The 24,417-nt window shown below is 46.5% G+C and overlaps 1 protein-coding gene across 1 annotated transcript; it reads left to right on the forward strand.

Moving 5' to 3' along the window:
• The first annotated feature begins 418 nt into the window (after positions 1-418).
• LOC115206693 (cyclin-dependent kinase-like 1) lies at positions 419-24,137 on the forward strand. Its single transcript, XM_029773892.1, has 10 exons — positions 419-1,012; positions 1,260-1,450; positions 1,596-1,717; positions 8,201-8,273; positions 8,522-8,612; positions 13,389-13,589; positions 13,711-13,793; positions 16,236-16,292; positions 19,400-19,555; positions 22,151-24,137. Exons 2-10 carry the CDS (start codon positions 1,283-1,285, stop codon positions 22,253-22,255), a joined length of 1,056 nt encoding a protein of 351 aa, XP_029629752.1. The 5' UTR covers positions 419-1,012; positions 1,260-1,282; the 3' UTR covers positions 22,256-24,137.
• The last annotated feature ends 280 nt before the right edge of the window (positions 24,138-24,417 follow it).

Below are 24,417 nucleotides of genomic sequence, written 5' to 3' on the forward strand. Positions count from 1 at the left end.
GTGCACCTGTGTAATGATCATGCTGTTTAATCAGCTTCTTGATACTGTCAGGAGGATGGATTATCTTGGCAAAAGGGAACTGCTCACTAAAGCGGATGTAAACAAATTAGCGCACAACATTTGAGAGAAATAAGCTTTTTGTGCGTATTAAACATTTCTGGGATCTTTTTATTTCAGCTCATGAAACATGGGACCAACACTTTACAATGTTGCGTTTTATATTTTTTGTTCAGTGTAGATTGTAGTTATTCCCAGTTCATGATGTATTTTATATGCTATTACAGGGAATGGAACTTGCATGGTATGATGATGGAGGCTAGGCCTATTGTAGATATTGCAATATAGCTTACAATGAACACATTTAAATTATGCATTATTTCACATCAATATTGGACATTACACCATTTGACCGTAACCAAACCCCAACATATATGTTAAAGGCAGCACCATGTGTAACTAATGGACAGGTTACGTAGATATTTTGCTGTATATTGAATTGACCAGGGACTGTAACTACGGTGGTCACCTTATCACCCCTCAGACGCGTTTCCATGGGAGCGAACAGGTGCACTGAGACTGGAGTCGCCGACGTCAATAAGTGTAGGCTGTGTATTTGTACATTTGTAAAATAAAACATCGACAACATAATATGATTACAGAACGGATGCTACAGGTCCAAGAACAGGATATTAAAGACTTTTATCGAAACGGGAATGACAGGTTGGTTACCCGGTAACCAAGGAACCGATGTTCGCAAAGCGCCCGGAGTTAATCCCAACGAAGTGGAAACGAGAACCACTCCGTTGAAATGAATCGGTCTACCGGAGAGAACAGCGCGTTAATAACGACGTCAATCGAAGTCAGCCTATAATTGGAAATTAAGTTGAAAGCGGTATTAGCGGAAATACTTAATATACCTGCGCCTAAAGACTTCATGGGGTATATTCGCGTGGATGTACATATAATTAGCACTTCCGCTTGATGAGAGCGCTCTGAGTCAACACAGACAACAGTGAGTACATATAGTGATTGTAGTAAGTGGGATGTACATTTCTCTGAAATAACAGCTCAAAAGTAGCGTAGTTCCTCCTGTGTAGGGCCTCAGTTGAACAGGACAGATCTGAAGGCTACGTATTCAGAATATCAATTCAAAAGATCCTTCCTATTAGACTCCAGCTGTATAGTATGATGACAACAAATCATCAAAGACGAAGGGGGGATGTGTGTGAATGTTTTAAGTGTTTTTGTGTGTGTGACAGGTCAACGTTCCTCACACTGCCTGATGGAGAAGTACGAAAAGCTGGCCAAGATTGGCGAGGGTTCGTACGGCGTGGTGTTTAAATGCAGACACAGAGAATCCGGACAGATCGTCGCCATCAAAAAGTTTGTTGAATCAGAGGATGACCCAGTCATCAGGAAGATAGCTCTGAGGGAGATACGCATGCTGAAGGTAGGAGAGATAAACACCAGGCTCTTATAACACACACACACACACACACACACACACACACACACACACACACACACACACACACACACACACACACACACACACACACCACCCTTCTCACCACCCACTGTGTTGATCCCTGCAGCAGCTGAAGCATGTGAACCTGGTGAACCTCCTGGAGGTCTTCAGGAGGAAGAGACGTCTCCACCTGGTCTTTGAGTTCTGTGAGCAGACCGTCCTGAACGAGCTGGACCGACACCCCCGTGGGTATGTTAACTCTTATCACCCTGTCATAACTCTCTAAACCCCGTGGGTATGTAACTCTTATCACCCTGTCATAACTCCCTAAACCCCGTGGGTATGTTAACTCTTATCACCCTGTCATAACAACCTAAACCCCGTGGGTATGTTAACTCTTATCACCCTGTCATAACTCCCTAAACCCCGTGGGTATGTTAACTCTTATCACCCTGTCATAACTCCCTAAACCCCGTGGGTATGTTAACTCTTATCACCCTGTCATAACTACCTAAACCCCGTGGGTATGTTAACTCTTATCACCCTGTCATAACAACCTAAACCCCGTGGGTATGTTAACTCTTATCACCCTGTCATAACAACCTAAACCCCGTGGGTATGTTAACTCTTATCACCCTGTCATAACTCCCTAAACCCCGTGGGTACGTTAACTCTTATCACCCTGTCATAACTCCCTAAACCCCGTGGGTATGTTAACTCTTATCACCCTGTCATAACTCCCTAAACCCTGTGGGTATGTTAACTCTTATCACCCTGTCATAACAACCTAAACCCCGTGGGTATGTTAACTCTTATCACCCTGTCATAACTCCCTAAACCCCGTGGGTATGTTAACTCTTATCACCCTGTCATAACTCCCTAAACCCCGTGGGTATGTTAACTCTTATCACCCTGTCATAACTCCCTAACCTCGTGGGTATGTTAACTCTTATCACCCTGTCATAACTCCCTAAACCCCGTGGGTATGTTAACTCTTATCACCCTGTCATAACTCCCTAAACCTCGTGGGTATGTTAACTCTTATCACCCTGTCATAACTCCCTAAACCCCGTGGGTATGTTAACTCTTATCACCCTGTCATAACTCCCTAAACCCCGTGGGTATGTTAACTCTTATCACCCTGTCATAACTCCCTAACCTCGTGGGTATGTTAACTCTTATCACCCTGTCATAACTCCCTAAACCCCGTGGGTATGTTAACTCTTATCACCCTGTCATAACTCCCTAAACCCTGTGGGTATGTTAACTCTTATCACCCTGTCATAACTCCCTAAACCCCGTGGGTATGTTAACTCTTATCGCCCTGTCATAACTCCCTAAACCCCGTGGGTATGTTAACTCTTATCACACTGTCATACCTCCCTAACCCCGTGGGTATGTTAACTCTTATCACCCTGTCATAAGAACCTAAACCCCGTGGGTATGTTAACTCTTATCACCCTGTCATAACTCCCTAAACCCCGTGGGTATGTTAACTCTTATCACCCTGTCATAACTCCCTAAACCCCGTGGGTATGTTAACTCTTATCACCCTGTCATAACTCCCTAAACCCCGTGGGTATGTTAACTCTTATCACCCTGTCATAACTCCCTAAACCCCGTGGGTATGTTAACTCTTATCACCCTGTCATAACTCCCTAAACCCCGTGGGTATGTTAACTCTTATCACCCTGTCATAACTCCCCGGCCTTTGTGTTGGTCTAACTCTCTCACTCTCAGGAGCTCTATGACTGAACGCCAAGATCATCTTTCCTGTGTCATTTAGTGACTCCTCACGTCATACACTTTGCCTGGTGGTTAGTCTAACCACTAGGCTGGACAGAATGAGGTAGAGGGAGGAGGAGATACGGGACAGAGAGAAAGAGAGGGGGAGAGGGAGAGATAGGGGGACAGACAGAATGAGAGGGGGAGGGAGAGATAGGGGGACAGACAGAATGAGAGGGGGAGGGAGAGATAGGGGGACAGACAGAATGAGAGGGGGAGGGAGAGATAGGGGGACAGACAGAATGAGGTAGGGGGAGGGAGAGATAGGGGGACAGAGAGAAAGAGAGGGGGAGGGAGAGATAGGGGGACAGAGAGAAAGAGAGGGGGAGGGAGAGATAGGGGGACAGACAGAATGAGGTAGGGGTAGGGAGAGATAGGGGGACAGAGAGAAAGAGAGGGGGAGGGAGAGATAGGGGGACAGACAGAATGAGGTACGGTGAGGGAGAGATACGGAACAGAGAGAAAGAGAGACAGGGACAGAGAGGAAGAGAGGGGGAGGGAGAGATAGGGGGACAGAGAGAAAGAGAGGGGGAGGGAGAGATAGGGGGACAGAGAGAAAGAGAGGGGGAGGGAGAGATAGGGGGACAGACAGAATGAGGTAGGGGTAGGGAGAGATAGGGGGGCAGACAGAATGAGGTAGGGGAGGGAGAGATAGGGGGACAGAGAGAAAGAGAGGGGGAGGGAGAGATAGGGGGACAGACAGAATGAGGTAGGGGAGGGAGAGATAGGGGGACAGAGAGAAAGAGAGGGGGAGGGAGAGATAGGGGGACAGAGAGAAAGAGAGGGGGAGGGAGAGATAGGGGGACAGACAGAATGAGGTACGGTGAGGGAGAGATACGGAACAGAGAGAAAGAGAGGGGGAGGGAGAGATAGGGGGACAGACAGAATGAGGTACGGTGAGGGAGAGATAGGGGACAGAGAGAAAGAGAGACAGGGACAGAGAGGAAGAGAGGGGGAGGGAGAGATAGGGGGACAGAGAGAAAGAGGTAGGGGAGGGAGAGATACGGAACAGAGAGAAAGAGAGACAGGGACAGAGAGGAAGAGAGGGGAGGGAGAGATAGGGGACAGAGAGGAGGAGAGGGGGAGGGAGAGATAGGGGGACAGAGAGGAGGAGAGGGGGAGGGAGAGATAGGGGGACAGAGAGGAGGAGAGGGGGAGGGAGAGATAGGGGGACAGAGAGGAAGAGAGGGGGAGGGAGAGATAGGGGGACAGAGAGGAAGAGAGGGGGAGGGAGAGATAGGGGACAGAGAGGAAGAGAGGGGGAGGGAGAGATAGGGGGACAGACAGAATGAGGTAGGGGTAGGGAGAGATAGGGGGACAGAGAGGAGGAACAGCGTCTGAACTACGTGGTGGGATACCGTTGCTAAGAGACACTAAAGACAGAGAATGTTAGAGGAAATAGTCTTGTGTCAGCATACTTTAATTTAAACATACACACACACACATACACACACACACACACACACACACACACATACAACACACAACACACACACACACACACACACACACACACACACACACATACAACACACAACACACACACACACACACACACACACACACACACTATTACAGAAGTGAAAAGTAATATACTAGATGTCGATAAAGCTATGAGACAAAATAACTCAAAAGTTAAAGAGAAAACCTTTCTAGCACACAGACATTAGAAGTATTTGGTGTTTGGTATTTTAGTAGGATCCCCAGTAGCTTGTTGCAAAAGCAGCAGCTACTCTTCCTGGGGTTCCACACCAAAACATGACACATAATACAGAATGACATAATACAGATACATCAATAGACAAGAACAGAAAGTTGTGTTTGTGGCAGAAGTTGACGGCCTGCAGCGTCTGCCACGGTATACTCTTCAGCTGAACGTCAGGGGACCCTGGAGTAGACCAGGACACAACAGGACGTTTCATAGAACACACACACCCCTCTACCCCACACACTCTCCGTTCCCAAGACAAAGGGCAGTGTGTATTATGTAGTGAGAAAGCTTCCTCCCTCGCTGCCTCGATACAGGTCCTTTACCCAGAATGCCACGCAGCAGAAACTCAAGCCGCCCCTGAAAACAAAAGCTGCGGTTGCTAGGGGCGACATGCGTACAGTTGCCCCGGGTGATAGGGAACTGTTTAAAGCAGCAGTCCGTTTGGATGTAAAGAGAAAGGATCTGATAACATAACAATATCACGATGATTATATAGGAACATTACAGTAACATTACATAGTGTAACGGTCGTCGTATGTAATGGACCAAGGCGCAGCGGGTTGAGTGCTCATTTTATTGAACACTTAATCACAAAACAAGAAAACAAACGCACAGTATTACAGGCTAAACACAGCAGTGCAAAAACAACTTCCCACAAAGGACAGGTGAAAACAGGGATACATAAGTATGACTCCCAATCAGCAACAACGATGTACGATTCTGTTCCTGATTGAGAGCCATACCAGGCCAACACAAAGAAATACACAACATAGACAGAGCATAGAAATACAAAACATAGAACATAACCAAAAACCCCGGAATACTCTAAACAAACACCCCTCTACATAAACACATATCCCAACAAACCCCGAACCACATATAACAAACACCCCCCTGCCACGTCCTGACCAAACTACAATAACAAATAACCCCTTTACTGGTCAGGACGTGACAGTACCCCCCCAAAGGTGCAGACCCCGGATGCACCTCACACAAAAAATAAACACAAAAATAAACCCCCCAAACTAAAGGGAGGGAAGGGAGTGTGGCTGTTCCCGTGCTACACCCCCCCCCCCTTCCCCAATTCTCCTACTGTGGAGGTGGCTCAGGCTCTGTCCTTATTCCCCCACCTAACCTGTCCACCCCCGTTGAATACCTCGGGCTGAAGGGCGACTCTGGGAGCTCCGGACTGTAGGGCGACTCTCTCGGTTCCGGACTGTAGGCCGTCTCTCTCGGTTCCGGACTGTAGGCCGTCTCTGTAGACCCCTCTGCCACATCCTGACCAAACTACAATAACAAATAACCCCTTTACTGGTCAGGACGTGACACATATCACGATGATTATAATGATGATTATAATGATGACTTTACAGTAACATTACATATCACGATGATTATAATGATGATTATTACATTTTACATTTACATTTTAGTCATTTAGCAGACGCTCTTATCCAGAGCGACATTACATATCATGATGATTATACAGTAATATTACATATCATGATGATTACAGTTGAAGTCGGAAGTTTACATTCACCTTAGCCAAATACATTTAAACTCAGTTTTTCACAATTCCTGACATTTAATCCTAGTTAAAATTCCCTGCCTTAGGTCAGTTAGGATCACCACTTTATTTTAAGAATGTGAAATGTCAGAATAATAGTAGAGAATGATTTATTTCAGCTTTTTATTTCTTTCATCACATTCCCAATGGGTCAGAAGTTTACATACACTCAATTAGTATTTGGTAGCATTGCCTTTAAATTGTATAACTTGGGTCAAACATTTTGGGTAGCCTTCCACAAGCTTCCCACAATAAGTTGGGTGAATTGTGGCCCATTCCTCTTGGCAGAGCTGGTGTAACTGAGTCAGGTTTGTAGGCCTCCTTGCTCCCACATGCTTTTTCAGTTCTGCCCACAAATGTTCTATGGGATTGAGGTCAGGGCTTTGTGATGGCCACTCCAATACCTTGACTTTGTTGTCCTTAAACCTTTTTGCCACAACTTTGGAAGTATGCTTGGGGTCATTGTCCATTTGGAAGACCCATTTGTGACCAAGCTTTAACTTCCTGACTGATGTCTTGAGATGTTGCTTCAATATATTCACATCATTTTCCATCCTCATGATGCCATCTATTTTGTGAAGTACACCAGTCCCTCCTGCAGCAAAGCACCCCCACAAGATGATGCTGCCACCCCCATGCTTCACGTTTGGGATGGTGTCCTTCGGCTTGCAAGCCTCCCCCTTTTTCCTCCAAACATAACGATGGTCATTATGGCCAAATAGTTAGTTTTTTGTTTCATCAGACCCGAGGACATTTCTCCAAAAAGTACGATCTTTGTCCCCATGTGCAGTTGCAAACCGTAGTCTGGCTTTTTTCTGGAGGTTTTGGAGCAGTGGCTTCTTCCTTGCTGAGCGGCCTTTCAGGTTATGTCAATATAGGACTCGTTTTACTGTGGATATAGATACTTTTGTACCTGTTTCCCCCAGCATCTTCACAAGGTCCTTTGCTGTTGTTCTGGGATTGATTTGCTATTTTCGCTCCAAAGTACGTTCATCTCTAGGAGACAGAAGGTGTTTCCTTCCTGAGCGGTATGACAGCTGCGTGGTCCCATGGTGTTTGTACTTACGTACTATTGTTTGTACAGATGAACGTGGTACCTTCAGGCATTTGGGAATTCCTCCCAAGGATGAACCAGACTTGTGGTGGTCTACAATTTTTTTTTCTGAGGTCTTGGCTGATTTCTTTTGATTTTCCCATGATGTCAAGCAAAGAGGCACTGAGTTTGAAGGTAGGCCTTGAAATACATCCACAGGTACACCTCCAATTGACTCAAATGGTGTCAATTAGCCATGACATCATTTTCTGGAATTTTCCAAGCTGTTTAAAGGCACAGTCAACTCAGTGTATGTAAACTTCTGACCCCCTGGAATTGTGATACAGTGAATTATAAGTGAAATAATCTGTCTGTAAACAATTGTTGGAAAGATTACTTCTGTCATGCACAAAGTAGATGTCCTAACCGACTTGCCAAAACTATAGTTTGTTAACAAGAAATTTGTGGAGTGGTTGAAAAAAACGAGTTTTAATGACTCCAACCTAAAGTGTATGTAAACTTCCTGACTTCAACTGTATGTGTTTCTGAACTATTGACAACAACTAAGTATCCCTCTGTAACCTCTGACCTCTGTGTGTTCTATGAAACGTCCTGTTGTGTCTTGGTCTACTCCAGGGTCCCTGAGGTCCAGCTGAAGAGTATACTGTGGCAGACTCTGCAGGCCGTCAACTTCTGCCACAAACACAACGTTAGTTTCAACTAATTCTTACTTCTAATGTCTGTCTGCTAAAATGGTTATCTTTTTAACTTTGGAGTTATTGTCTTTCATAGCTTTATTGACATCTATATTACTTTTCACTTCTGTAATTGTGCGTGTGTGTGTTGTGTGTGTTGTGTGTGTGTGTGTGTGTGTGTGTGTGTGTGTGTGTGTGTGTGTGTGTGTGTGTGTGTGTGTGTGTGTGTGTGTGTGCGTGTGTGTGTGTGTGTGTGTTGCAGTGTATTCATCGGGATGTGAAGCCAGAGAACATCCTCCTCACCAAGACAGGAGTCATCAAACTCTGTGACTTTGGATTCGCCAGGATCCTCAGTAGGTCACACACACACACACACACACACACACACACACACACACACACACACACACACACACACACACACACACACACACACACACACACACACCACAGCCCGTGAGTATGTTTGTGTGCATTTAGCGTTCTATGTCTCTCTAGTGACTAATTCAACAAGGAGCCTAAAGATATCAGCTGTTGTTCTGGCCTCCTCACTTCCACAGCAGGGAAGTGTAGGGAGGAGAGAAGAGGAGAAGAACCAGCCAGTCAGCCAATCAGCTAGCCAGTCAGCCAGTTAGGCAGTCAGTCATTTAGGCAGTCAGCCAGTCAGCCAGTTAGGCAGTCAGCCATTTAGGCAGTCAGCCAGTCAGCTAGCCAGTCAACCGGCCAGTCAGCCTGTTAGACAGTCAGCCATTTAGGCAGTCAGCCAGTCAGCCTGTTAGACAGTCAGCCATTTAGGCAGTCAGCCAGTCAGCTAGCCAGTCAGCCATTTAGGCAGTCAGCCAGTCGGTGTGTCTCTCTCTCTCTGTGTGTAATGTACATGTTATTCAATGTCTCTCTCTCTCTCTCTCTCTTTCTCTGTGTAATGTACATGTTATTCAATGTCTCTCTCTCTCTCTCTCTCTGTCCCGGATCCCCCCGGTACTGCTGCTCATTCTGTTCACCAGTTCCGGAGGTCGACGTCACCGGCCTTCTAGGCGTCACTGAACTGGATTCATTATCATCAACCCCGGACTGTCTTGTCTGACTACACACAACCTGGTTCCCATTTCCCCTGATTAGTATGTTATATATGTGCCCTCTATTCCCCATTGTCCTTGTCGGTTATATCCGTTGGTCGTGTGAGTACCTATGCGTTGTTTCAGCTTCTGTGCTGCGTGTTTTATGGATTGTGTATTACGGGTCTCGTCCCGTGTCGTTCTACGAGGTTTACCCTCGCTCTTTTATTTGGGTACATCCCAGTGTTTTGTATACGTTTGTAATGGTGGCCATCCCAGTGTTTTGTATACGTTTGTAATGGGGGCCATCCCAGTGTTTTGTATACGTTTGTAATGGTGGCCATCCCAGTGTTTTGTATACGTTTGTAATGGTGGCCATCCCAGTGTTTTGTATACGTGTTTGTTTTGGGTGTTCTAAAAAAAACCTATTATGTATTCCTGCGCCTGTCTCCAAATCCTTTATACTAGCGTGACAGAATAATCAACCAAGAAATTGGGACAGCATAAAGGCCGAGATGGCCACCATTATAGGGACAGTACAGCACCACGAGGACTGTCTCTCCAGACTCGGTATCTCCATAGACAGTGTGCTGGTAACCGTCCTGCACTTGGAACGGAATGCGCAGTCCCTCCAGTCTCCAGCACTGATTCCGGTACATGCTCCCACACCACGACCTACCTCCGTTCCATCGGAGCCGGTCCGCGGGATACCCCGGTCCCTCCCGGAGCACTTCGACGGCACACCAGCAAGATGCAGGGGGGTTCCTTCTACAATGCGACCTGTACCTCACTCACTATGCCGAGGCTGTTTCCAGAAGAGACAGGCTTGCCACCGTCTTCACGGCACTGACTGGATGGGCTCTGGACTGGGGTGCCACGGTCTGGGAGATGGGCGGACCCGAGGATGAGTCCTACGAGCGATTCAACCTCCTCTTACGCTCGGTGTTTGATTATTCTGTGGAGGGCTGAGAGGGGGGTGAGCGCCTACTCCGACTATGCCAGGGAGCTTGGACCGCCTCGGAGTTCGCCCTGGAGTTCCCGGACTATCGCGGCTTCCACCGGATGGAACGAGTTGTCTCTGGTCACTGTTTTCCGCGGAAGACTGCGGGAGGAGGTACAGCTGGAGTTAGCCTGCCGTGATGACAACCTGTCACTCGACCAGCTCATCAGCATGGCAATCCGGTTGGTCCCGAGGTAAACCTGCGCAGAATCCGGAGCCCATGGCTACACCTGCTCCGTGGCCAGAGCCGATGGAGGTGGGCTCGGCATGTTTGCCCGAGGCAGAGCATAGGAGAAGGAGGAATCTGGGCCTCTGCTTCTATTGTGGAGAAAGGGGTAATTTCTCCCCGACCTGCTCTCTATCCACTAGGAGGCGAGGATGTGACAAGCCAGGGACTTCTCCTGCGCCAATCTAGGTAGGAGGCAAGGTCTCCTCTCCTTGTGTTTTCACGTTAAATTCCCTGAGTACCCTAGCCCTTCACTCCCGTTAGCCCTGATTGATTCCAGAGCTGCCGGAGCTGCCGGGAATCTCTTAGATAGCGCACTGGCCACTGCATTTCGCATCCCTTTGGTTCCCCTACAGTCACCCATTCCGGTTCGAGCCCTGGATAAATCGTCCAATAGGGACAGGCCTCGTACATCACATTACTGTTCCTGTTTCTTTGCTGACCCATGACACTCATTCAGAATAGATCATCTTCTTGATTATAGACACCCCCACGCACCCCATTGTTTTAGGTCTCCCCTGGTTGAGTTTGCATAACCCGGTTATTTCCTGGTCCGAGAGGAGACTGCTGGGTTTGTCGTAGGAGTGTCAGGGGAGGTGTCTCACAGTGTCTGTCAATACCACTACAGTGGAAAGTCCGGACTGTGCTCCTCCCATCGCCCCTGGGACTGTACCATCGACCTTTTGTCTGACGCAGCCCTCCCGAGAGGACATGTCTATCCCCTTTCCTATGTGGAGACCGAGGTAATGGAGACCTATGTATAGGAGAGTCTCCAGCAGAGTTTTATCCATCCCTCTAAGTCACCAGCCTCCTCAAGCTTATTTTTTGTTTTTTGTTAATAAGAAGAAAGATGGGGGACTGCCCCCCTGCATTAATTATCGAACACTGAACAAGGCCACCATCAAGTTCAGCTATCCTTTACCCCTCATCCCAACCATCATCGAACAAATGCACAGGGCGCAGTACTACACAAAGCTGGACTTGAGCAGCGCCTACAATCTGGTGTGCATTCGTGCAGGCGATGAATGGAAGACGGCTTTTTCCACGACCACGGGTCATTACGAGTATCTTGTAATGCCCTTTGGCCTGTCTAATGCTCCTTCAGTCTTCCAGGCCTTCATCGACGAAGTGTTTCGGGACATGCTGGGACAGGGCGTAGTGGTCTATATAGACTACATTATGGTCTATTCTGCTGACCGTGTGCAGCCAGTCTCGCTAGTCAGGTCTGTACTGAGAAAACTGTTGGAGCATGAGCTATATGTTAAACAGGAGAAATTTTTGTTTTTCCAGCGGTCCGTGTCCTTCTCTCATCTCATCTCCACGAAGGGAGTGGAGATGGAGGAGCAACGCATGAGCGCAGTCAGGTCATGGCCCATCCCCAAGTCCGTGAAAGCAGTCCAGCAATTCCTGGAGTTCGCCAACTAATTTCGGAGGTTCATCCGGTGCTTCAGCACGGTGGTCGTGCCTCTTACCTCCCTGCTGAGAGGAGGTCGCCAGCGGCTTTGTTGGACGGCGAAGGCGGAGAGGGCGTTTGAGACGCTGAAGGCACGTTTCACCACTGCTCCCATGTTGGCATATCCCGACCCCTCACTCTCCTTCATCGTCGAGGTGGACGCCTCCGAAGTAGGAGTCGGTGCATTGTTATCCCGGAACCCCTCCGAAGCTGCGGCCTTGCGCTTTCTACTCCAATCTAGTGAGCCCCGCCCAGAGGAACTACGACGTAGGGGACCGGGAACTCTTGGCAGTCAAGAAGACTCTGAAGGCGTGGAGGGGTCCAAACACCCTTTCCTGGTGTGGACAGACCACCGCAAGCTGGAGTACATCAAGGCAGCGAAGAGGCTAAACCTGAGACAGGCCAGGTGGGCTCTATTCTTTGCCAGGTTCCAATTCACGGTTTCCTATAAGCCAGTCTCGAAGAATGTGAAGGCGGACGCCCTGTCTCGCCTCTATGACGGAGAGGAGAGGCAGGGAGAGGAGACCTCCATCATGATTACTACATTAACCCGAACTTTCATGTGTCTCTTCTCAGGCCAGTGGTGCCTGGTCCCCTGCTGAGGCTGGACCCAGTGACGCCCTGCCTCCACCTCTGTACATCGAGGGAGGTCCGGTGTACTCGGTCCATGAGGTCCTGGATTCGGGGGGGGGCACCTACGGCTGGAAGGGGTACGGCCCAAAAGAGTGGTGCTGGGTTCCTGCGGTGGACATCTTGGAAAGTTTCGCTGCCTGGACTGACCAGCACCGCGCCCCTGTGGTCGTTCCCGAGGCCGGTGTCATCCCGCTGGAGGGGGGGGGGGTACTGTCACGGATCCCCCCGGTACTGCTGCTCATTCTGTTCACCAGTTCCGGAGGTCGACGTCACCGGCCTTCTAGGCTTCACTGAACTGGATTCATTATCATCAACCCCGGACTGTCTTGTCTGATTACACACAACCTGGTTCCCTATTATGTATTCCTGCGCCTGTCTCCAAATTCTTTATACCAGCGTGACAATCTCTCTGTGTAATGTACATGTTATTCAATGTCTCTCTCTCTCTCTCTGTGTGTGTGTAATGTATATGTTATTCAATGTCTCTCTCTCTCGCTCTCTCTCTCTCTCTGTGTAATTTACAAGTTATTCAATGTGTCTCTCTTTCTCTCGCTCTCTCAGTGTAATGTATATGTTATTCAATGTCTCTCTCGCTCTCTCTCTCTCGCTCACTCAGTGTAATTTACGTTATTCAATGTCTCGCTCTCTCTCTCTCAGTGTAATTTACATGTTATTCAATGTCTCTCTCTCTCTCTCTCTCTCTCTCTCTCTCTCTCTCTCTCTCTAATTTACATGTTATTCAATATCTCTCTCTGTGTTCAGCGGGGCCAGGTGATGACTATACAGACTATGTGGCTACTCGGTGGTACCGGGCTCCAGAGCTCCTGGTGGGTGATACTCAGTACGGAGCACCGGTGGACCTCTGGGCGCTGGGCTGTGTATTCGCTGAGCTGCTCCATGGAAACCCTCTCTGGCCTGGACGCTCCGACGTCGACCAGCTCTACCTCATCAGACGCACTCTAGGTACACAGTGAGAAGGAGAGCAATGCATTGTCCAGGGTAATTTTTGAAAAACAACAGCAGGTTTATTGTTTTGCTTTATGTTGTCTGCTACCTGCGATAACCTCCGTTCTGACCACATCAGGTGACCTGATCCCTCGTCACCAGCTGGTGTTCCGGTCCAACGTGTTCTTCAGCGGTGTCAGCATCCCCGAGCCTGACACCACGGTACCTGACTATTTATATACAGTTACCGGTCAACATTTTGGACTCACCTATTCATTCAAGGGTTTTTCTTTTGTTTTTTTACTATTTTCTACATTGTAGAATAATAGTGAAGATGTCAACACTTTGAAATAACAAATATGGAATCATGTAGTAACCCCAAAAAAAGTGTTAAACAAATCAAAATATATTTTATATTTGAGATTCTTCAATGTAGCCACCCTTTGCCTTGATGACAGCTTTGCACACTCTTGGCATTCTCTCAACCAGCTTTATGAGGTACCTGGATACCTGGAATGCATTTCAATTAACAGATGTGCCTTGTTAAAAGTAAATTTGTCTAATTTCTTTCCTTATTAATGCGTTTGAGACAGTCAGTTGTGTTGTGACAAGGTAGGGGTGGTTTACAGAAGATAGCCCTATTTGGAGACCAAGTCTATATTATGGCAAGAACAGCTCAAATAAGCAAAGAGAAACGACAGTCCATCATTACTTTAAGACATGAAGGCCAGTCAATCTGGAAAATGTCAAGAACTTTGAAAGTTTCTTTAAGTGCAGTCGCAAAAACCATCAAGCGCTGTGATGAAACTGTCTCTCATGAGGACCGCCACAGGAAAGGAAGACCCAGAGTTACCTCTGCTGCAGAGGATAAGTTCATTAGAGTTACCAGCCTCAGAAATGGCAGCCCAAATAAATGCTTTACAGAGTTCAAGTAACAGACACATCTCAATATCAACTGTTCAGAGGAGACTGTGTGAATCAGGCCTTCATGGTCAAATTGCTGCAAAGAAACCACTACTAAAGGACACCAATAAGAAGAGACTTGCTTGGGCCAAGAAACACGAGCAATGGACATTATAGCGGTGGAAATCTGTCCTTTGGTCTGATGAGTCCAAATGTTTGATTTTTGGTTCCAACCACCATGTTTTGTGAGACGCAGAGTAGGTAAACAGATGATTGCCACGTGTGTGGTTCCCACCGTGAAGCATGGAGGAGGAGTTGTGATGGTGTGGGGGTGCTTTAATAGTGATGCTGTCAGTGTTTTATTTAGAATTCAAGGCACACAACCAGCATGGATACTACAGCATTCTGCAGAGATATACCATCCCATCTGATTTGTGCTTAGTGGGACTATCATTTGTTTTTCAAAAGGACAATGACCCAACATACCTCCAGGCTGTGTAAGGGTTATTTGACCAAGAAAGAGAGTGGTGGAGTGCTGCATCAGATGACCTGGCCTCCACAATCACCCGACCTCAACCCAATTGAGATGGTTTGGGATGAGTCGGACCGCGGAGTGAAGGAAAAGCAGCCAACAAGTGCTCAGCATATGTGGGAACTCCTTCAAGACTGTTGGAAAAGCATTCCAGGTGTAGCTGGTTGAGAGAATGCCAACAGTTTGGAAAGCTCTCATCAAGGCAAAGGGTGGCTACTTTGAAGAATCTCAAATATCAAATATATTTAGATTTTTTTAACACTTTTTTGGTTACTACTTGATTCCATATGTATAATTTCATAGTTTTGATGTCTTCGCTATTATTCTATAGTGTAGAAAATAGTACAAATAAAGAAATCCCTTGAATGAGTAGGTGTGTCCCAACTTTTGACTGGTACTGTGTACTATAACTAACTATATTACTATATCCCCCGGCCTAGCCAGACTCTATGGTACCTAACTATATATACTATACTATACTATACTATACTATACTATACTATACTATAACTAACTATATTCCTATATCCCCTGGCCTAGCCAGACACTCTGGTACATAACTATATATACTATACTGTACTGTACTGTACTATACTATACTATAACTAACTATATTACTATATCCCCTGGCCTAGCCAGACACTCTGGTACCTAACTATATACACTATACTATACTATATTGTACTATACTATACTATACTATAACTAACTATATTACTATATCTCCTGGCCTAGCCAGACTCTCTGGTACCTAACTATATATACTATACTATACTGTACTATATTATACTATACTATACTATGCTATAACTAACTATATTACTATATCCCCTGGCCTAGCCAGACACTATGGTACCTAACTATATATACTATACTATACTATAAATACTATAACTAACAATATTACTATATCCCGGCCTAGCCAGACACTTCGATACCGAACTATATATGCTATACTATACTATACTATACTATACTATAAATACTATACCTAACAATATTACTATATCCCGGCCTAGCTAGACACTATGCTACCTAACTATATATACTATACTATACTATATCATACTATACTATACTATACTATATTACTATATCCCCTGGCCTAACCAGACACTCTGGTACGGTTCCAATGTTATCTAATTTTACATCAAGTCTATTAATAACATCATATCACTGTCTATTGACAGTACAGTATTTTGCTTGATTATTCTCTGTTCTCTCTGTAGGAGCCCCTGGAGAAACGCTTCCATGGTGTGTCCTCTCATGCTCTCACTGTCATGAAGGTCTGTGCTTTATACCTACCGTTAGTAATATCTGGTGATTGACTGACTGACTGACTGTCTGACTGTGTAAAGAAAAATGGCGCCGGAGGAAATGGCTGCCGCTGTACTGGCTCCTAACCAACTGTGCTGTTTTTCTTTCGCATTGTTTGTAACTTATTTTGTACATAATGTTGTTGCTACCATCACTTATAACCGAAAAGAGATTCTGTATATCAGAACAGCGATTACTCACCTCAACTGGACAAAGACATACGATATTACAGTTTTTAATGAGTCCGACGTTAAAGGATATACTGCTTCTCCGAGACCAGGCCCCAAATCCCCGTCATTCAGGTGTAGAAAATATGGAAATACAGGGGGCGGAGATCGAGGTGCCTTGTGAGAATTTGTCGGCGAGTGGATAACCCACCTCTACCATTTGTTCTATTAGCCAACGTGCAATCACTGGAGAATAAACTGGATGATCTCCACTCGAGACTATCCTACCAACGGACATTAAAAACTGTAATATCGTATGTTTTTCTGAATCTTGGCTGAATGACAACACAAATAATGTACAGTTGGCTGGGTTTTCCTTGCATCGGCAGGAAAAAACAGCTACGTCTTTTAAGACGAGGGGTGGTAGTGTGTCTATTGGTCAGTAACAGCTGGTGCGCGATGTCTAATATTAAGGAAGTCTCGAGGTATTGCTCACCTGAGGTAGAGTACCTCATGATAAGCTGTAGACCACCCAATCTACCAAGAGAGTTTTAATCTATATTTTTCATAGGCATGTATTTACCACCACTAACCGATGCTGGCACTAAGACCGCACTCAACGAACTGTATAAGGCCGTAAGTAAACAAGAAAGCTCATCACTAAGCTAAGGACCCTTGGACTAAACACCTCCCTTTGCAACTTGATCCTGGACTTCCTGACGGGCCACCCCTTGGTGGCAAGGGTAGGCAACAACACATCTGCCATGCTGATCTTCAACACTGGGGCCCCTCGGGGGTACGTGCTCAGTCCCCTCCTGTACTCCATGTTTGCTAAGACTGCGTGACCAAGCACGACTCCAACACCATCATTACGTTTGCTGATGGCACAACAGTGGTAGGCCTGATCACTAACAACAATGAGACAGCCTATAGGGAGGAGGTCAGAGACCTGGCAGTGTGGTGCCAAGACAACAACCTCTCCCTCAATGTGAGCAAGACAAAGGAGCTGATCGTGGACTACAAGAAAAGGAGAGCCGAACATACCCCCATTCACATTGACAGGGCTGAAGTGGAGCGGGTCTGGAGTTTCAGGTTCCTTGGTGTCCTCATCACCAACAAACTATCATGGTCCAAACACACCAAGACAGTCGTGAAGAGGGCACGACAACACCTTTTCCCCCTTAGGAGACTGAAACGATTTGGCATGGGTCCCCAGATCCTCAAAAGGTTCTACAGCTGCACCATCGAGAGCATCCTGACCGGTTGCATCACTGCCTGATATGGCAACTGCTCTGCGTTTTCAGAGGAAGCCCCCCCCACTGCTACTCGCTGTTTATTATCTATCCTTAGTCAGTTTACCCCTACCTACGGTACCAGCCAAAAGTTTGGCACCTACTCATTCAAGGGTTTGTCTTTATTTTTACTAGTTTCTTCATTGCAGAATAATAGTGAAGACATCAAAACTATGAAATAATACTTATGGAATGATGTAGTAACCCACATTTTATTAAACAAATCAAAATATATTTTATATTTGCGTTTCTGTAAAGTAGCCACCCTTTGCCTTGATGACAGCTTTGCACACTCTTGGCATTCTCTCAACCAGCTTCATGAGGTAGTTACCTGAAATGCATTTAAATTAATAGGTGTGCCTTGTTAAAAGTTAATTTGTTGAATTTCTTTCCTTCTTAATGCGTTTGAGCCAATCAGCTGTGACAAGGTAGGGGTGATATACTGAACATAGCTCTATTTGGTAAAAGACCAAGTCCATATTATGGCAATAACAGCTCAAATAAGCAAAGAGAAATGACAGTTTATCATTATTTTTAAGACATGACGGTCAGTCAATCTGGAAAATTTCAAGAACTTTTCAAGTTTCTTCAAGTGCAGTTGCAGAAACCATCAAGCGCTATGATGAAACTGTCTCTCATGAGGACCACCACAGGAAAGGAAGACCCAGAGTTACCTCTGCTGCAGAGGATAAGTTCATTAGAGTTACCAGCCTCAGTAATTGCAGCCCAAATAAATGCTTTACAGAGTTCAAGTAACAGACACTTGTTCTGATGAGTCCAAATTTGAGATTTTTGGTTCCAACCGCCGTATCTTTCTGAGACGCAACGTAGGTGAACGGATGATCTCCACATGTGTGGTTCCCACCGTGAAGCATGGAGGAGGAGGTGTGGGGGTGCTTTGCTGGTGACACTGTCAGTGATTTATTTTTTAAATCAAGGCACACTTAACCAGCATGGCTACCACAGCATTCTGCAGCGATACGTCATCCCATCTGGTTTGTGCTTAGTGGGACTATGATTTGTTTTTCAAAAGGACAATGACCCAACACACCTCCAAGCTGTGTAAGGGTTATTTGACCAAGAAGGAGAGTGATGGTGTGCCAGATCATCAGATGACCTGGCCTCCACAATCACCTGACCTCAACCCAATTGAGAATGGTTTAGGTTGAGTTGGACGGCAGAGTGAAGGAAAAGCAGCCAACAAGTGCTCAGCATATGTGGGAACTCCGTTAAGACTGTTTTAAAAGCATTCCCGGTGAAGCTGGTTGAGAGAATGCCAAGAGTGTGTAAAACTGACATCAATTCTATACATGTGCAAATTAACCTCGACTGACCTGTACCCCCGCACATTGACTCGGTACCGTTACCCTGTGTATATAACCTCTGTATTGTTTTATTGTGTTACTTTTTATTTTAAAAATTCCTTTCGTTTCTTTAGTAAATATTTTCTTAACTCTATATATTGAACTGCATTGTTGGTTAAGGGCTTGTATAAGTAAGCATTTCACAGTAAGATCTACTACACCTGCTGTATGTGACAAATACATTTGATTTGATCTGATTGATTGACTGATTGGCTGATTGATTAACTGATGGATGTATGATTGTATTGATTAGTCGTGCCTGGTGATGGACCCGTTGTTGCGTCTGTCCTGTGAGGAGCTGTTGGAGCTACCATACTTTCTGGAAGAGGGCGGAGCCAGCTGGGGCCGTGAGGGGGATTGTCCCGGGAGACGCCATGACAACAAAAACTCCAGACGACGACAGGTCGGGGTAAGAGACAGACAGGCTGGGGTGAGAGACAGACAGGCTGGGGTGAAAGACAGACAGGCTGGGGTGAGAGACAGACAGGCTGGGGTGAGAGACAGACAGGCTGGGGTAAGAGACAGACAGGTTGGGGTGAGAGACTGACAGGTTGGGGTGAGAGACTGACAGGCTGGGGTGAGAGACAGACAGGCTGGGGTCAGAGACAGACAGGCTGGATGTGAGAGACAGACAGGCTGGTGTGAGAGACAGACAGGCTGGGGTGAGAGACAGACAGGTTGGGGTGAAAGACAGACAGGCTGGGGTGAAAGACAGACAGGCTGGGGTGAGAGACAGACAGGCTGGGGTGAGAGACAGACAGCCTGGGGTGAGAGACAGACAGGCTGGGGTGAGAGACAGACAGGTTGGGGTGAAAGACAGACAGGCTGGGGTGAAAGACAGACAGGCTGGGGTGAGAGACAGACAGGCTGGGGTGAGAGACCGACAGGCTGGGGTGAGAGACAGACAGGCTGGGGTGAGAGACCGACAGGCTGGGGTCAGAGACTGACAGGCTGGGGTCAGAGACAGACAGACAAGCTGGGGTGAGAGAGAGACAGGCTGTGATGAGAGATAGACAGGCTGGGGTGAGAGACAGACAGGCTGGGGTGAGAGACAGACAGGCTGGGGTGAAGGTTGTATGCTTAGGGCCAGGGGCTTTTCCCAACTGTCAACTCCAGAGTATTTTCTTGTGGCCCTATGTATGCTAAGTGTCTACGTTTTGTGTGTGTATCTTGTATTCTGAGTGTGTTCCGGCATGCCGCACCAAGAAATCTGCTCCTTTTACTCTCTGTTCCGAACGCACTAGACGGCCAGTTCTCTTAGATGTAGAGGTTAATCCAGGTCCTGCAGCCCCCAGCATCACTCCTATTCCCCAGGCGCTCTCATTTGTTGACTTCTGTAACTGTAAAAGCCTTGGTTTCATGCATGTTAACATTAGAAGCCTCCTCCCTAAGTTTGTTTTATTCACTGCTTTAGCACACTCCGCCAACCCGGATGTCCTAGCCGTGTCTGAATCCTGGCTTAGGAAGGCCACCAAAAATCCTGAAATTTCCATCCCTAACTACAACATTTTCTGCCAAGATAGAACTGCCAAAGGGGGCAGAGTTGCAATCTACTGCAGAGATAGCCTGCAGAGTTCTGTCATACTATCCAGGTCTGTGCCCAAACAATTTGAGCTTCTACTTTTAAAAACCCACCTTTCCAGAACAAGTATCTCACCGTTGCCGCTTGTTATAGACCCCCTTCAGCCCCCAGCTGTGCCCTGGAGACCATATGTGAATTGATCGCCCCCCATCTATCGTACTGTTAGGTAACCTAAACTGGGACATGCTTAACACCCCGGCCGTCCTACAATCTAAGCTAGATGCCCTCAATCTCACAAATTATCAAGGAACCTACCAGGTACAACCCTAAATCCGTAACCATGGGCACCCTCTTAGATATCATCCTGACCAACTTGCCCTCTAAATACACCTCTGCTGCCTTCAACCAGGATCTCAGCGATCACTGCCTCATTGCCTGTGTGCGTAATAGGTCCATGGTCAAACAACCACCCCTCATCACTGTCAAACGCTCCCTAAAACACTTCAGCGAGCAGGCCTTTCTAATCAACCTGGCCCGGGTATCCTGGAAGGATATTGACCTCATCCCATCAGTAGAGGATATAAAAATGTCCTCCACTAGACCCTACTGGAAATAGATGATTGTTGAGTTGTGACTGTTAGTGAAAAACAGAGAGACCCAGCCAAGCAAATCGCAATGTTTAAAAATACAATCGCGGAAAAACTGTTTGGAAAGCAGATGGCTATTGCTGTATAGAGATGACAATGAAAAGACTCCAATCTGTCTTTTAGTTATCAGGCTCGGAGCACCCGGACAGGCATGGAGGGAGAGACTGCAACCACTGTTACCTCGCGCTAGACTAACTTTCTGCTAGTTATTTATCATCTCATCTCATCTGTATTGATTGTCTTCAAAACATATTTTTTATTTTCACAAAGATTGACCACGAAGATTGACATTTCTCCATTCACTGTAATTCCGGTTGTCTGCTAACAATGTTTCCTCATGGATTTTTTGTTGTTGTTGTATTAAAGGATATTAGGTTTAAAGCTGCAACAACAACAAATCTCTCTGCCACATGAAAAAATCTGTAAAATGTCAGGAAATTAGCTTGAAAACTGCACACAAATAAAAATAGCTGAGGCTTTTAACATTTTCCTTCCCAGGGCCCAAGACTTGGTTCGTACAGCCGTGCACTGTCAAAGTCATAGTAAAACTCCTTGTATGCTATTTTTCTGATTATGAGGGGGTCCCTGACTAATGTGCTATCACAAAAGGGCCCCCCAGCCCCAACAAGTTTGAGAACCCCTGATCTTGCAAACTGAAACCCAAAACTGTATTTTTCAGTCAATGCAAGACATGTTAACTGTGGCAACGCAAGAATGTTCTCTGCCTCGTCATCTCTCAAACCCCAGTACCTACTAACGCTGTCTGTCTGTCTGTCTGTCTGTCTGTCTGTCTGTCTGTCTGTCTGTCTGTCTGTCTGTCTGTCTGTCCTTCCAGCCGCAGTACCTTCCTCAGCTCCACAGCAACAACATCTCTCCTGCTCCAGAGACCAAGAAACAGAACAAACACAGATACACAGACCATCACCTGCCCAACATCTAGAGAGAGGAGAATCACCTGTCCAACATCTAGAGGAGTTACACCTGTCCAACATCTAGAGAGGAGAATCACATGTCCAACATCTAGAGAGAGGAGATCACCTGTCCAACATCTAGAGAGGAAAACACCTGTCCAATATCTAGAGAGGAGAATCACCTGTCCAACATCTAGAGAGGAAAATCACCTGTCCAACATCTAGAGAGGAGAATCACCTGTCCAACATCTAGAGAGGAGAATCACCTGTCCAACATCTAGAGAGGAAAAGCACCTGTCCAACATCTAGAGAGGAGAATCACCTGTCCAACATCTAGAGAAGAGAATCACCTGTCCAACATCTAGAGAGGAGAATCACCTGTCCAACATCTAGAGAGGAAAAACACCTGTCCAACATCTAGAGAGGAGAATCACCTGTCCAACATCTAGAGAGGAAAAACACCTGCCCAACATCTAGAGAGAGGAGAATCACCTGTCCAACATCTAGAGTGAGGAGAAACACCTGTCCAACATCTAGAGAGGAGAATCACCTGTCCAACATCTAGAGAGGAGAATCACCTGTCCAACATCTAGAGAGGAGAATCACCTGTCCAACATCTAGAGAGGAGAATCACCTGTCCAACATCTAGAGAGGAGAATCACCTGTCCAACATCTAGAGAGGAAAAACACCTGCCCAACATCTAGAGAGAGGAGAATCACCTGTCCAACATCTAGAGAGAGGAGAAACACCTGTCCAACATCTAGAGAGGAGAATCACCTGTCCAACATCTAGAGAGGAGAAGCACCTGTCCAACATCTAGAGAGAGGAGACTCACCTGTCCAACATCTAGAGAGGAAAAATACCTGTCCAACATCTAGAGAGGAAAAACACCTGTCCAACATCTAGAGGAAAAACACCTGTCCAACATCTAGAGGAAAAACACCTGTCCAACATCTAGAGAGGAGAATCACCTGTCCAACATCTAGAGAGGAGAATCACCTGTCCAACATCTAGAGAGGAGAATCACCTGTCAAGGGTGGCTAGCACCAACCTCAGCCCTGTGATGGCACCAACTTCAGCCCTGGGCTAGCACCAACCTTAGCCCTGGGATAGCACCAACCTGAGCCCTGGGCTAGCACCAACCTTAGCCCTGGGCTAGCACCAGGCTTGCACCAACCTTAGCCCAGGGCTAGCACCAGGCTTGCACCAACCTTAGCCCTGGGCTAGCACCAACTTCAGCCCTGGGCTAGCACCAACTTCAGCCCTGGGCTAGCACCAACTTCAGCCCTGGATTAGCACCAACCTTAGCCCAGGGCTAGCACCAGGCTAGCACCAACTTTAGCCCAGGGCTAGCACCAGCCTTAGCCCTGGGCTGGCACCAACCTTAGCCCAGGGCTAGCACCAACTTTAGCCCTGGGCTGGCACCAACCTTAGCCCTGGGATAGCACCAACTTTAGCCCTGGGCTAGCACCAACCTTATCCCTGGGCTAGCACCAACCTTAGCCCAGGGCTAAGGAAGATTTTAGCCTGAGGCTAAGCAAGTGTTCACACTTGTACATTCTAAAGTAGGATAGCATCAAACATAGTCCACGGCTAGCTGGCCCTGCTCCAGAGCAGGGTTAGCACAGACTTTTCGGTGTTAGCCTCAGAAACACAGTGCCAAATTAGCAAGTGTGAAACAGGGTCACGAACAACACCTAGAATGCTTACTGTTCAATCACAAAAGCGGCACTTTCACTTAGTTAACATATGCTGGTGACGCTTGTGAGGCCTGTAATGTGTTCTGCACGGTATTTTAAGAAGTAAATTCATACTATTTCATCCTTCCATCTGAGGACAAAAACCCAAATACTTTCATCAATGCAAAAAAACAATGCTTGCTCTGCCTAATAAAAATGGTTGCTACTGTATGCAGGCTGGCTAACTTCTTCTCACTTAGCCAACTAAAGCTACAAATTCTACAGCTGGAAGGGCAGCAAACACTCCCTTTCCCCCTGTTTTCGTAGCTTTTCTATTGACATTTAATTGCATATAATGTATCCATGAAAAAAATGTTGCGTGATTTCGATTCGGTCCAAAAAGTTTCATTAGTTCACAGCATTCTCTATACAGGGGAGGGATCGATGTTGGACAGGCAGATAGCAAAGTTTATAAAAACAATCACTGTTGGAAATCAAATGCTAGGCTAGA

This window comes from Salmo trutta, chromosome 13 (assembly GCF_901001165.1).
Source record: "Salmo trutta chromosome 13, fSalTru1.1, whole genome shotgun sequence".
NCBI lineage: Eukaryota > Metazoa > Chordata > Actinopteri > Salmoniformes > Salmonidae > Salmo > Salmo trutta.